General features: G+C 42.3%; 1 protein-coding gene and 1 long non-coding RNA gene across 5 annotated transcripts in view; one reads left to right on the forward strand and one right to left on the reverse strand.

The window, feature by feature from the left end:
* epha4b (eph receptor A4b) overlaps positions 1 to 14940 on the reverse strand; it is a 117897-nt gene extending 102957 nt beyond the window's left edge. For all 3 annotated transcript variants that reach the window (XM_049597725.1, XM_049597724.1, XM_049597723.1), the window contains exon 1: positions 14756 to 14940. In XM_049597725.1, the coding sequence (XP_049453682.1) occupies positions 14756 to 14873 (118 nt within the window). In that variant the 5' untranslated portion in view covers positions 14874 to 14940. The remainder of the gene's footprint in view (positions 1 to 14755) is intronic.
* The window catches only part of LOC125901808 (uncharacterized), a 203470-nt gene that overhangs the window by 124278 nt on the left and 63175 nt on the right, over positions 1 to 16017 (forward strand). For both annotated transcript variants that reach the window (XR_007451032.1, XR_007451033.1), the window contains exon 3: positions 4317 to 4417. This is a non-coding gene — a long non-coding RNA (uncharacterized LOC125901808). The remainder of the gene's footprint in view (positions 1 to 4316; positions 4418 to 16017) is intronic.

The raw sequence follows: 16017 nt of genomic DNA on the forward strand, positions 1-16017 counted from the left end.
AGTGTACAGTTTGCGTCAATATCCACTTAAAATTTCCAAATTATGTACACAAGTTTCCAATATTTCTTCCTTTATCAAATAAATTGTTTAATACTTTGAGAAATACAGTTATTGGAGATGGATTAGAGGATCAATACCACTCTCATGTCTTAGCTTAGCTTCGCATAATAACTGGAAATGGTGCCATGCCATTGTTACCAAAATTTTGAAGCCCCATTAATCCAAAAAACATCCCACTGGACGGAGAGCCCATTTCTCCAACAGCCTGTTTCCCCCAAAACAAACAGCGATCGCTCCAAAGTCCAGTTTCTCCAGTTAGTTTCGGTTTGCCAGCAGCGCTTGAGCCATCGATCCCGGGTGTATTCACCAACCCTTTGTGGCATTTCCCAGTTGCACTTGAGCCACTGAATGCGAGTGTTAAGATGTAGGTAGATTTTGTTACTCTACCTTTGAGCCAGACTCGACGTTTCCCCTGTTTTCAGTCTTTATGATAAGGTAGGCTAACTGTCGGCTTACAATACATAGCTGCATATAGTGTTCAGACATGAGTATCAATCTTCTCATGGCAAGAAAGCTAATAAATGTATTTCCCAAATTGTTGAACATTTAAATTGAATTCAGTTCATTAGACAGACATCACCACTGAGGTTGAACAAAAACGGGTTGATAAACGAGGAAATAAAATACACAGTAAAACTGAAGTACCTGCTGGAGCACAGGGCTTTGCAGCTTGCTCCATATACCGAGATAACTCACTGTACTCAAATACACCCAGATGCAATAAATAAAACAGTTATACAACTGCACACGAGTACACACACACACTTATACACACACGCACATGCACCCAATATCTTAGTGCCGCCACACACACAGACCTTCCCCTGCTTCCACTCCACTGAGAGTGCAGTTCAACGATTGAGAGTGTTGTCAGGGCAACAAACGGGCCGGCGGAGAGCAGGATGAAGGAGTGGGAAGAGTTGAGCTCTGAACTTTAGGAACAAACTGGCGTCATACCGAGACTGCTACTTTTTCTCTCTGGCTGTCTTTTCATCAGTCCTCCCTCCACTCATCCACAAACCACCAGAGGCTCTCAATCAGTCTGCTCGCTTTTAGTCTCCTCTCCTTTCGGCACGCCTGCCCTCCGTTCAAGCTATTTTATAGGAGCTGTGTGTTACTGTATATCTGTCCTATCCTTATCTCGAGGGGTGTAAATCACAAGTTTCATCATGACAAGACATCATATTGATTCTTAAGATGATGATATATTTGCTGATAGGACAAAGTCTGCCACGATAAGATTTCGATTTGATTGAATTCAGGGGCCTGTGATCGATTTGAGATATCCTGATTGTCTTTTCCTTGGCTGCTTACCATGCTCTGCGTGGCGTCAGGCTGCTGGTACTGTTAGAATGTTTAGGAAGGAGGTGAGCTTGGACACAGACGTGACATGGAAATTTCAATATAAAGGCATATGTTATAGGTCCAGTGTGTAGGATTTAAGGGCATCTATTGGCAGAAGTAGTATATAATATTCATATCTATGTTTTCATTTGTTAATAACTATCTGAAAATAAGAATAGTGTTCTCATCACCTTGGAATGAGTTGTTTATATCTACATAAGGAGCGGGTCCTCTCCCATGAAGTCCGCCCTGTTGTTTCTACAGTAGCCCATAACGGACAAACCAAACAATGGCTCTCTACAGTGCCATTTGCGTTTTCACATTGGCCGCTGTAGTTCTCCTGCACACTTTGCACAAAAGAGAACTTTCACATACGCAACATCACCCCTAGATGTCGCTAAATCCCACACACTGGACCTTTAAAAATGATGATATATATCAATGCTTTTAATTTACATCAATGATATTGGATCATTGACTACTGAATCAACATATTGATACATATCGATGGATCTTTACAGTAGTGAGTGACTTTTTCTATCCATTATTTTGTTAGACGAAGAAACTTCACTCTCAGTTCTTTCATTGGACCTCTTCCAGTAAGACATAGTTTTGTATGGAGGAAATACTTAACATATTATATTGTCACCTTGCATGTATGTTACAGGAAATGGGTAACTTTATAACCAGCAGTGACAAGATGTGAAGGAAATGCAACATTCGTTTTGAATAGTTTTTCTTTTTTTTCTGTATAAAATGAAGCATGTTCTTACTCATAAGTTAACATATTCAGATATGAACTAAAATTTCTAAATTTTGTGTTCTCTAGCAGACTAGTTCTTAACAAGGGGTTCCCGACCCCCACTAGGGGTCACCACAGCTTCATGGGGGGTTGTGAGGCCTTTTTTTTTTTTTTTTTTTTTAAAGGGTATAAGATAAGGAATCTGTTTGCTTGTTTTTTTTCTAATATATACAGTAGGCCTATATCTCAGCATTTCCTTTATTTCCTGCTATTTTTAAAGTCTGGATGATTATTCAAGTTATAAACTTTAAAAAAATGTCACAAAATAAGAGCACAGTGAAGACTTGAACACAAGCTATATTCACAAAGCCTTCACTCGCCGCTAAACAGCCTCGTCCTGCATTAAGAAAGTAAACAGTTAACACAACCAGGGAGCTTATAGGATAATGGCCAAGCGTCAGGGAGGAGACAACACTGAATTTATCAATAAAGAAGCCCATAAGTATGTAGGATTGTTTCAAAAATAATCATACAGACAGAGGATTGCATAAAAGGACCTCAGGATATCACCAGTTATTACATTCACTATTTGAAGTCATTGTACAGTCTATCAGTTGTTCTGTACTGCTGTTGTTATGCATTGAATATAATACAAAATATATATGTCACGTCTTCAGGGGTCGCCAGTTTACTCATAACAGAAAAGGATCCTTTAAGGAAAAAGGTTGGAAACTCAGTGTGTTCATTATTAAAGTCAACAATCATTTAACTTCTTTAGTAGAGAAATCTATTTGTTGTCTGCTACTGTATTTGCTCCTGTGTGAAAAGTCTGCACTGATGAACATATTCCATGTATAAAACATGAAATGTGTTTGAAGTGCGGTCTGTCGGCTGTCCTTTTACACCCTGAATTTGGAGCTTTACTTTGAACGTCTTTTAAAGTTTAAACTGTACAGTTGTTCTCACGAGCATTCATCAAAGTGCAGATAAATTGTGAAAGGTTTTACAGCCAAACTACAAATGTTTGTATTCAGATTTTCAGCCTCTATTATGTGCTGTTTGTGTGTGCGGGACATGTTTCCCCTAAAGCAGTCACATCCCAATCTGCAATTTTCTTAATTTGATTTTTCTATAAAGAGTTTAGGGCGGGCTGAGATGGGATCTATTATGATTCCAGAGGAAAAAATGTTATTCTTATTTGAGTGTGATAGCTGTCTGCAAACCCAATGTGCCTATGAATAATTCAATGGATTTAAATTAAATTCTAATCCTAATTTTTCTTTGATTCAGTTCAATCACCCCTGCTTTCTAACTTCCCGTTTTGTTCGGGGGAAATGTAATGTTGATCCTCCACACTTCGACAAACACAAAATTAAATTGGGTTGGACTGAATCGTATAGATAATTACACAGCAGCATATAGCTTTACAAATGACTGATAGACAGCAGCGGATCACTGAAGGTAAAAGCTGATTCTGTGAAACACACCAATAAAATTCAATTAGCTATTACATGCATGGCTAAATAATAGTTGGGTGTCTGAATCACAAGTTAATAGAAAAGTGGATCAAAGCATAAAAAATAATTATCATTTGCCCTTAAACTGCAAAAAGAAACTAGTAAATGTTTGAATGGATTGATTAATTTGTCCTTAGATATTCATTTGCTTCAACAAAGTATGATTTCATAACCTTCTTTATCATTAAACTCAGCCATAAGAAATGTATACGAGCAGGGTTATCTGCACATAAGTGTTAGACAAAATAAAATATGTTAGCTGAGCCACACCAGGAGATAAATGTTATCATGTGGCAGAAAAAAGCTGGATGTAGTTCATGTATGAATCATGTATATAGATGACTTTACTATATTTTCCATATAATTATCATATCATTGAGACACTAGGGTACATGTATCTTTAATCACTGACTGGCCAGTCAATCAAGACACTTAAAATATTAGCTGGTCTACAACAAGTGTGCTATAAGACATGAATGTGAGGGCAGATGTTAACACTATCAGTGCAAATGACATTTAAGTAAGAAAGTTATCAAGAATGATAAAGACATTTAAGTTGGCTTCAATCAACTCCTTTGTGTCAAAACAAGTAGTTCATTCTGTTTTTATTTGCCTGATATCAAACTGAACTCGTTACTCTCTGTCTCCATCAGGTGTCTTTGTCCCGGAGAGGTTGTGTTACGAAGAGGCGGTGGACATCTTCCAGACTGACAAAATGCTGCGTACACAGAGAACCACCAAAGTGCAGACTGAGGTAAACACTGAACAGCATGTGGGAGCTACTGAATCATTATGTGAGGCAGGGACACAAGCAAGGAAAGCACTGATACAGCATGCTGTTGATGCGGCTTAAAGGGACAGTTCACCACAAAATCAAAAATACATATTTTTCCTCTCACCTGTAGTGCTATTTATCTAGATTGTTTTGGTGTGAGTTGCCGAGTGTTGGAGAAATCAGCCGTAGAGATGTCTGCCTTCTCTTGAATATAATGGAACTAGATGGCACTCGACTCGTGGTGCTCAAAGCACTCGGTTACTCAAGATAATCCACAGACCTTGTTGTGAGCAGATTCATGTCGGAACTATTTTCTTTCTACTGAACTACACCTGCCACCGGTATCACAGTGCAGAAGGAAGCATGTATCTCCAGCTAGCTCACCTAGCACTACTAAGCTAGCTAACAGCTCAGCAGAGGAGGACGCCATTAATATTGACATTTGTCACAAGCCAATTATCCATGAGTAGATGCACACCTCCTTCTATGTGGCAATAGAGTTACATTAGTAGTGCCCTCCTTAAGCTGTAACGTTAGCTAGCTCAGTCGTGATCGGTGAGCTAGCAGTAGATGCACACCTCCTTCTGCATGGTGATACAGTTGGTGCAGGCTGAGTGCCCTCCAGTTTTATTATATTTGAGAAAAAGCATCTCTACGGCTGATATCTCCAACACTCAGCAACTTTTAAAACAATCTAAATTGATAAACAGCACTACAGGTAAGAGGGGGTGAGCTGTCCCTTTAAACTGATGCAACAAAACAAAACCGCTTATTCAGATTAACCAAGCAAAACTTTGTAGGAAAATGAAACAAGGCAAACAGGAAAACAGATCTACATCATTTATCTAAAGCTCTTAATGTAGGTCTAAACTGTGAGGTTGGCTTTTTGTGAATAAGCCAGCAGAAATATACCAGATCTAACCCAATTTTCAGGTAAAAAATAAGTCAAGACAACAGCCGTAAGATGTCTACTCCACAGCAGTACCACATGGGTAAAAAAATAAATAAATGTGATGTTAAGAAGCTCTTTTTCAAGGCAGCTGCTTTAGTGAAGTGATTTCTAAATGGGATGCGCATGGTTTATTGAAAACCTTCTCCAAAGCCTTGGAAAAAAAAAAAAACCCTGGCAACCCAAAAGGCAGATGGCGCGCAATGCTAAAAATGTTTATGAAAATATCCGTGTACGTGATGAACTGCACCTCGTTGAGCTTGCATTTTTGGACCTCCCTCCCCCTTCCGCTGTGGCGGAAAGTACATTAGCCTACTCTGCTATTTCATATACACTGGCAGCACTAGCAGAACAGAAAAGATGCCATTCTGACAGACTATGACAGGAGCACTGCCCTAGTTTGTCGCTTGAAGAGGCTCTGAGTGTGTGTGTGTGTGTGTGTGTGTGTGTGTGTGTGTGTGAGTGTGTACGTGGGTGTACGGGTTTGTCTGTGCGTGCTGGTTGAACGCTTACGGTGTTGAACTGTGACACCCAGTCAGATCCAGACACTTGTTTTTTTAATAAGCTTCTTCCAACAGTATGCCAGCAACTCATCAAGGGCAAAGAGCAACAAACACATCCACACACAGCCGTAACGACACACACAGACACACCAGCCCACACAAACTGGAGACCTTGAGGATTCAGAAACAACTTAGAGTACAAACCACAGGCACAGACGCCTCCACACATGGGCCTACGCACACACTGTGACGCACCATTCATTTAGAGAAGTGAAATAAAATAGCTTGTGCAGAGTGAATAGAGTGAATGAGCAGTGATAGATAAAGCTCTTTCTCCTTAATAAGACACAGATAATTCTGCAGGAATGTGTTTCTCTAAACTCCTCCTCTTGTGTTTATCTCTTTCTTGACCTTTGTTGTGCTTTGTTAGTTCTTATGACATTCCTCCTGACGGGACACACACTTTCACACACACTCGTGCACACAGCTGTCACACAGTGGTTGGTCACAGGAGGGTAAATTGGCCTAGAATCTCAGGAGTAAGTCACGGCAGCGAAGACGGTTAGGAAATCACATGTCAGATAAAAGTGTGTTGAGACAGGTTGCTACAGTCAGTACACACCCATATGACATAAACACACACACGCCTACAATAATTGTCTGTCTGGCAATGTGTCTGTCTGCCCAGCTGCTGCTATCAAATCAAACTTAAACCAATTTGCACTGATGTGGACACCATAACATAGTAAACAGGGCAGCAGAACAAGCTTAAACTGACGCTAAAAAGGGATAAGGGGGGCAGATGGATGTACTGCAGGGAAATTTATGAAGGAATTATGTTTGCAAAACACCCCAAACCAACAGAGAAACATTTGTTAGCTTGGCCGTGTTCGCTAATGCTCAGTTTTGTCTGGCAAACCATTACCTGACTCAGCTAACATCCTTGCATCAGTGGAAAAAGCTCTTCTTGTGTGTCGAGACAAATGTCGAGAAGACGCAGGTCTACAAATCAGCAAACGGGGTCAACAAAGGATAAAAAGGTATCATTTGTTACTTGCAAGAAGGCATCTGAGAAGCTGCACAAACACGCATGTTCCAAACAGTGTAATTTTCTCATGAAGAAAACTTCAAAAAGGTTTTTTAAGGCTTTGAAAATACTGATTTGTACATGGAGTCAGTTTCAGTCATGGGGGAACTGTACTTCAGAGCTGTTCTTGGATATATAAATCCATTTCAAGCATGCAGTGATATAATACAGGGTTCCTGCAGATCCTTATAAAGTCTTAAAATGCAAAAACTAAGGCCTTAATTGGTGTTGAAATGTCTTAAATCAGTGTTTTCAAAATTCTTAAAAATACAAAGAAATGGAAAGTAGGGTTTTATTAATTGTTTTTTTTCCTCACACTGCATTGTAAAATTTCCAAATAATTGGTAACATAATTTTTTTAAATTAATTTATGAAATGACTCTCACATTAAAATCATGAAGATCAGGACAGTGGAACCAACAACATTCATATTTTGTTTTCAGCCTGAATGCTAAGAGCAGAGGATCCATTGCCTGCCAGCTAACTGTCACTGTACCCTGGACGACATGGGGAAGTGCAATGTCAACAAAAACTGTCTATTTAATCAAGATTTTACGGCACATCCAAAACCGGTAAATGGCAATGCATAGGAGGCTCTGTGTGTTTTATGCAAAATGTTTTTAAAACTTTGCATGATGGTAATCAAGGCAGGGGAATCCCACATCCCACACAAACCCGCCAACACACATCAGGTATTTCCTAGTTCTGTTGTACCTTTGTACCTGTTTTCCCTAACCCTGCATGATTAATGTCAGTTCATGTTACTTTTGGTTTTTGTAAAATTGGTCTTAAATTTCAACCTGAGTGGTTTTAAAAGGCTCTTAAAAAGTCTTAAATCTAACTCAGGAGCCCTGAAATATATAAACTGACTTTCCCATGTATGAATCTACTGTGAAGTAAAATAGAAAAGAAGCTGTGAATATTTTCTGGCAGTTACAGTCCAGCTTAAGTCCTCAGGAATTTTGCTCTTGTGAAACCTTCACAGCTGTTCATCATCAGCAGAGAAAAGATTGCAGCGCCGGTCAGCAAACATACTATATCTACGGCTGACCCAAATCCTCGGCTGTTTGTTTGTAAAGCTGGCTAATGCAGCCTTTCACAGCCGTGGCACGAGCCAAGCCCGCAGAGCAAACAACAAGAGGAAAACAGAAAGAGAGGGAGAGGTACGGAAACAACCAAATTCAATTTAGTCAAATTAAAGGTCAGGGCAGGGGGTGCTGGGGTGGATATGAGTGAGGAGGGGCGATCAGAGGAAAATTGTGTGTGTGTGTGTGTGTGTGTGTGTGTGTGTTCGAGTGGCGAGTGGAGAGTGGTCAAGGCCCAGTGATCAGTGATTTGACCAGCAGTTAAGGGCTTGTTCAGAGGGGGAGGGGGGTCAGCAGACGTGGTGGGGGCCCCACTTATACCCAAAACTTCACTCCAGCCATCAGACATCACACACTGAGGGAAGGCTTCCTTTGACATTAATGAACTCTGCATCCGGCGGAAATCACTCAAGCCTACAGTTCAGTTCTGGCTGTTTAAGACACACATATGTTCACATTATTTGTGGAAAATGAAATAATATGTTATAAAGCAGCTGCTGTGTCGTGTATCAACTTCTAGAAAAGGTACAATTAATTAAAAGTCACATTAAGATACAGTATCGATTTTTAACTGATGAGTGCACTCCATAAAGCAATTAAAGAAGTGAGAAAAGTCTGTACTGTGTGGCTGCACTGTAGTTAATTTAACTCAGTTTGCATTTGTTTACACCATAAAGAGAAAAACTAAACTCATATGCGTACTGGGGAATATAGTCCAGATGCTTTTTCTGTCCTTTCTTTTAACAGCACAGTCTGCAGATCAACTTGACTGACACATCAGACTTCACGCTTTCAAGGTCTAGTCTGACAGTTGGAGAAAGATCCCTTTGTTCTCTCTCTTGCCAAGATTAAGATGACGATATACCACTCTCACACCGGTAAATTTGAAACTGCAGCTAGTTGATGGTTAGTTTAGCTTAGCATAACAGCTGGAAGGGGGAAACAGCTAGCCTGGAACCTCTGAGAGCATTTGTACACAGAGGGTGTGATGAATAAACAACGTGAAAATGTGAAACACACGCTGACAAATAATTCTCTCCAAAGTATTTGTTCTGGCAGTGACACAGCACATTTTTGCAGCAGTTGCAACACTTATTCAGTGAAAAGTTTAACTAGAGGTGAGCCGGGTCATTCTTCAGAAATAAAGATGAGGTCCTTCTGGGGATGCTCGCGCCGCATCTGAGGAGGCAGAGGACCAAAAACCGGAAATTATTGTAAGTTACTTTATTGGGTTTCCCTTCAGCAAAATGCTTTGAGTGAATTTGAGTTCCATCTGGTAAACAGTTACGCAGTGTCAATGTGTAGGACTTTTATTGTGAAAAATAGTGGATCTCGTATGCACTGCCTTTGTAAGGTTGAAAGGCGTGATAAAGTTTGCTTGTTTGCTCTTAGTTCGGACTACGGAGTCTCTGTGTTGATGTTCCACACAACATGATTGGTCAATGCCTTTATTTGCCCTGGGAAAGGTCAGAAAAATCAACCACATTCCCAAAAAAAATTAAGTTGCTTTTTCGTCGCATAGTATTTGTGTTCTGTGTAATGGTACTCGTGAAAATAATAACAGCTTGAAGTGAATTCATCACACAAAAACAATGCCCTTTATGTGTAAACCTCACCAACGAACACTTTATGTCTCCTTTGTTGAATACAAACAAAAGCCGCACTGTCAAAATGACTATTTGTGGCTTTATTGTTGTTGTGTGCTGGACTACTTCTCGGCCATGACTTCCTGGCAATCTCACACTGATGAAAAGACTCCAGGAGGTCAGAAACAACCCCCTGTAAAACCACATGTGGTCATTTTCAGACCCTCAGTTTGTGCACAAATTCTGCAGATATAACATGTTAATTGGTGAGCTTTAAAGGTGCTGATAGGTTGGGATTTTTTTTTTACCCCTGGACAGAGCTTGCTAGCTGTTTCCAATCCTTATCAAAGGGCAACCTCCAAGGCTGAAAAATGAAGCCAACACAGAAGTGCCTAAACCTGCAGTTCCTTGAACGGCCACATGAGACTGGCTCTAGAAGCCAGCGGATCCTCATAGACTCCCATGTTAAAGCAGAAATAAACATCTTAATGCCCTCGTACAAAAAATGATTTTTGGTCTCTTTAGCTAATTCCCCCATTCATGACAACTGTACAGGGGTGAATTCTTTTACAATTTACCCATTTACATTTTAATAAGGCTTAAAGTTCCGCATAATTAAGGGAAGGCTCATTTCAGAGACAGGCTGTCAACAGATAGTGTCCTCGAGTCAGATCCACCCCTTGCTCCTCCAGAGCGCCAGCCTCTCGCCCAAATATGTTCACCTCTGGCCCCAAAGAACCAAGATGGTGATGGCTGAATAGTCTACAGTCCATATACTAAGCTATGCTCACCAGCTGCTGCCTATAGCTTCATATTTAGCGTACAGACATGTGACTAGTATCTATCTTCTCGGCGAGAAAGTGTACAGCCTACACATAATGTCAAACTATTACATTTGACATGGAGAAACTGACTGTTAAGGGTTAACGATTTATCTTTGCCGAAACAAAAGAATTTGAATTAGCAGGGCTGAATACAAAACCATATTTAGCAACCACCGACTACCATCAAATAAAACACAAAGGCTCTGCGGGGGCTCAACAGAACACATAGAAATTTATTCTCTTTTTTCTTATCGCTTTTGTTTTGTCTCACGGATTCTCTCTTGTGGATTTGTCTTTTATTTATAATTTCAGTCCCCCCTTCTCTCTCTTTTTCTCTCTTTCTCTCTCTCTCTCTCTCTCTCACACACACACGCACACACACAATGAATCCATGAGGTGAAGCCCTCACAGCAGAATCCTTCTCTGTCACTGAGCTGTATTTATAACCCCATCTATCAGCCAGCCCCGGGAATACATGACACTATTCTCTGGACCGAGACCACCAAACTGCCCCCCAGCCATACATTACGATAGCATGATTGTGTGTGGGGGTGTGTGCATGCACGTGCACATGCATTCATGTGTGCATGTGCATGGGCCTGTGTTAAGCAGATATAGGAGCTCCACCTCATTACAGAAAACATACAGCGGGCTGTCCAACTGTTACACTGCTACTGGAGGTCAGAGAGAGGAAGAGGGGAGGGAGGGAGTAAAGAAGGAGAAAACAAAAGGGGAAACAAGTAAGGAGAGAGAGAGATGGAGGCCAGGAGGGAGAGAAGGGCAGATATGAAAGACGGGGATTAGAGATGGATTGGAGTGGAGGAGGTAGACAAGAAAAACAGGAGGGTGCTCGCGCTTGCTGTCTGTCTCCGCTGCTCTCTGATGGGAGCGTCGATCTATATCATCTTCTGTCCAAGGTCACGGTTGTTACATGGGAGCGTAGCAATTTCTCGGACTCACACACACACACTTGGTGAAGTATGGCTCTGCCGATAACTACAAGCAACCATTATAGATTAAAGCAATTAAACCAGAGGAGACCTTTGACCCAACATTATACCACAGTCAGGATGTTATGTGAATCATACGACATGTGTGTGAGGGGAGGCTTTACATATGCTTGCCTCTGCACTAACAGCTCACCCCTATGTTAACCTTACAAAGCAATACAGCAATTCCCTTCACCCACCGCCTCCCCGCACCCTAAGGCCAATCCAATAAAAAGCTTCAAGTGTACCGTAGTTCCGAGACCAATTACAGATTACAGTAAACCTCAAGACTATAACATAAACCACAGTTGAGTCACATTTTCCCCATGTTTTGTTGTTTTTCCTCTCCCTCCCTGCCCTCTCTTGATTATTAATTCAATTATACATCCATTTGCGCGGCAGTTTTCAGGCAGAATTTGGAATTAAATCATTTATCCACCTCTATTAGTACACACTAATCAGCATACACTTGCAGTGGAAGGAAGCGCGGGGCTCCCAGTCATGCTCCTGTGTTTTCTAGGATTGAGGAGGTATATTTAGAGAGAGAGGGGGAAGACACGAAAATAGAAATAGTCTGCTCCGTTCCCCACCGGGAGGATGCAGAAAGGGAGAAGTGGGTGCAAGGAAACAACAACAAAAAAAAGGAGCAGACACTGAGTCAGAAGGAATGCAGAAGGAAAGTGAAGACCGGCTGAGGACAGCAGGACAAAAAGGAACCGTGAGAGACCTGTGAGCATCCACCCTGCTGTTACATCAGTATGCCCTCAGGGTTCAGACCGAGGGTGTGTTGGGCTCCCTCTGCTGGTGCACAACAACTCCTCCATTCCTCTTCCTCCCTTTACTGTTGATGACAAAAGACCTTCAAAGGACGCTCTTCATCAAAACAACGTATGAATGGACCCTTTTCCACTACATGTCCCCCGGTCTGCAGCAGTTTCAAACATCAATTCTCCGGAAGCACCGTGTGCCGCCGGTGCACCCACACAACCGAGTCTCTTGTAAATGCCAACAATTTTGGAGCAGATCAATAGCTCCGGTAGTAAACTAAGCTTGTTGACAGCTTAACACTATTTTCCCGCTAACACTATCAGCTCTATCAAAGGGACTGTGTTCTTAATTGAGCCTTGAGAGCTCTATCTCTCCTTTTTATGACAGCCTCGCTTCTACTCGACAGACTCAGAGGGAGGATTTCCTGGAATAACACGACTACCGAGATACGTGGGTGGAGAATATGCACACTCATAGACAAACACAAGGCACACACACACACACACACTGGCACAAAGAAGAGCAATCCCTCAGCTAAGTGTGCAGTCGCAGCAGGAAAACTGGCAGGCCGAAAAGGTAAACGCAGGGCACAGAGCGGCTGACAAAAATGGCTTCATTGGATTACTTTCCCATCGGGGTATGGGCACACACCCTCCACATACACACACACAAGTCGGGCATTGGGCTTATAGTTGCCAATTAGGCCAATAGTCTGACACAGCAGGACAGAGAAATAACCACAGGATGAAAGACAAAGTGAATCAGACGCGGGCTGCATGGCAGATTATTTGAAAAGTGTGTATCAGTGATGAAAAACCTTCAGTCACCTCAAAAATTCTCACGCTGGACATAATTACACACACAAACGCACACACACACACACACACACACACACACACACACACAGAGCAACTCACAGATGCCCCTGGTCGTTTATCTAAATCAACAGGAGTTTCCTTTGACTTCCAGTTGGTTTCATCATTCATGCTCATTTCAATGAATATTTCAGCAGTGTGTTAGTGTCTCCTTCACATGCATTGTCTCCCGCTGTGAAAACACTCCTCCACTCTTCCTCTGTGTGTGTGTGTGTGTGTGTGTGTGTGTGTGTGTGTGTGCGTCTCTTGCTCCCTATCTATCCTCAAGAGCCTTTGTTCTACGTGAACTCCACGGGGCTGTGACATACATTCAGCCGCATGTACGTACGCGCCGCTCATACTGTTAAGTCAGCCGGAGACAAGAGATGTCATCAAACGTTACCCTGTCATTGTGTGTGTGTGTTCAAGGTGATTGTTGAGTGTTTAATCCAAGCCTGGAATCTGTGTGTGTGTGAGAGTGAGTGAGAGGAAAAAATATTGATGGAAGGCAAATCCAGCTCATAACAAGGATGGAGAGCGTTGTTGAGCTGCAGGCGTAGATACTGGGTGGATGCTGGGGACGCTTTTCCCCCGTGGTTAAAAACATGAAACTAACGGAGGAGTTTTGTTTTGACAAAATTAAAAACATCAACATGCAGAGTGTTTTAAGTTCAAAATCTCCTGGTGAGGACCCCCAGTTCCCTTTTCATGCATCCCTCCTAATGTGGGAACAAAACCTACGCCCTTGGCTGAAGAGCAGGACTGACTGGAGCTTTGGGAAACACTGAGTAAAATAATTCACAGAATGACAATCAAGTCACAGCTGCATCATCTCCAGTCACACTGTCTGACAGCCAGCCAGCAAAAAAACAAAAAGTTGAGATAACCCTCCAACAGCTTTATAAAGCAGTTACTGTGCATATAACTTCTGCACACCCGCCTCTCTCTTCTTTTATCTCCACTTAGTGCAACTTCCCATTAAACAAGCCAGCTCCCATCCGTGTTTCAGCCCACCAAGCAGTCAAGAGTAGTTAGTGAGTAAATGCATTGGCTAATTTCAGGCCGAGCATCGATGTTAATACAATAACTGAGAGAGGCTCAGCAGCAGCGTGTGACAAATTTAATGTAATTGCTGCTCCTCATTTGCAGACTGAGGCTGGAGCAGGAGGCAAAAAAACATTTATCAGTGCTTTATAATGAAGATATTTATAATGAGGAGGGAGATGTCACTGTTGTTTTGGTGTAATCTTTCTCAGTTAGGTTAGTTTAATGCAAGGAATATAGTTATATATGAATGAATACAATGTGAGGAGATGTCAGAAAGTAAAATGTCTACATCAGCCTTCTCTGTCTTCAGCATGGCAGGGCTGCCTGTGTGTATATGTCATACAAATTTAATGTCAGTGTGCTCGGAAAAGAAAAACGTGACGAACAGTTTCCCCCCCTCTCCTTCTCCCTCTCTCCGCTTTTCTTTATGCATCATTCATAACCGAGCCGAGCACTTAACGGGAGTCTCCGCCGCTCCGCTCCTTTCCCCGGCAAGTGGAACCGCGGGATGGGGCTCCCCATCCGCCAACACAGCGCACAACCCAAGTCATCTCCCTCACTCCACTTTCAGCTTCACACACACACACATACACGCACTGACACACAACCCCGTCAGGGCACCCACCTTCATTCTCCGGGTAATTCCGTAAGGCTCGGCACGGCGACAACGCGTGAAAAAGCAGAAGCAGGGAGGACAGGAGGAAAAGGGATGGATAGATCCACAGGACGCGTGGTGGTGCCATTTTTCAGGCTGCGCTGCGCCCTCGCTGCATCCCTGTTGGCGGTGTCGAGTCGGTGAGCGCAGCCCTGCGATTGAGGAGAGAGGGAGAGCAGAGCAGAGGAGAGAGGACAGGAGGGGAGAGAGGGAGGAGGAGACGCTGGGAAGGAGGGTCCACAGCCAGCCAAGTCCTGTCAATCAGCCGCCTGGCTCTGAGGTGGTAGAGAGGCCTTAGGAGACTCCTCACACTGGGTTACACTGTAAAAAATAACCCACCTGAACCAGAGGATGAGCCTGAGTTTCAATGTGTGTATTTTTCACTTTCCATTCCCTAACCAAATAAACACAATCAACTGTCAGTGCTTCAAGGGCATAGTCAGAATTTTGTCCTCTTTTCAAGGCTAAACTGGAAGCCATGCACAATGGAGCTTCAAACCTAAAACCTGGCAATAATTCCACAACTAAACCAAACCTTTTATTGGGATGAGATGATTATAAACACATTTTCAAAATGTTGGAGCCCGTCTTTTGCAGTGGAGATGCTTAAAGGTGTCATAGAAGTGTTTTGATTTATTGTTTTGCTCAGCTGTATTTTATGGCGAAGTCATCCAAGATCAAACCGTGACAGCTGTGCATCCCATTCCCCTTTGTGAAGCAGTGAAAAGGGAGCCAAAGTAGTGGAAATCCAACGCTTGGGCAGTGACTTGCAGTGTCAGAAAGACATCCTTTAACGTTGACATGATATGCAACCGGTTGCTGTTAAAGTATAACGCCGCCTGGCGGGACAAGGACTAAAGTCAAGGTGGTGAAAGTCCGAGTGGCGTTAGCAGGAGGGTTGGTGGATGGGTCCAACAAACACCAACTTTCATCTGAGAGAGTGGTGTTTTAGTCCTGTAAGATTATAAAGCCAAACCCTGTTCTTTTTTTCTAAACCCAACCACGTGCATTAGTTGCTGGAGGAAAAAAAAAAACGTCAGTTTGGGGTGTTGTACCAATTAGGTGCATTTATTTTGAAAGAGACTGTACTGTAACATTAAATTTCCTGTGAAAACAGAAGTGTATTTTGAAAGAAGACAATGCATGTAACAGGCAGAACTTGACACGGTGTCCCAGAACATCAACAATCAACGCACCCAGGGTACCTTTCACGTCGTATGTGGACGTGGAAA

The sequence above is a fragment of the Epinephelus fuscoguttatus genome, linkage group LG15, assembly GCF_011397635.1.
Source record: "Epinephelus fuscoguttatus linkage group LG15, E.fuscoguttatus.final_Chr_v1".
Lineage (NCBI taxonomy): Eukaryota > Metazoa > Chordata > Actinopteri > Perciformes > Serranidae > Epinephelus > Epinephelus fuscoguttatus.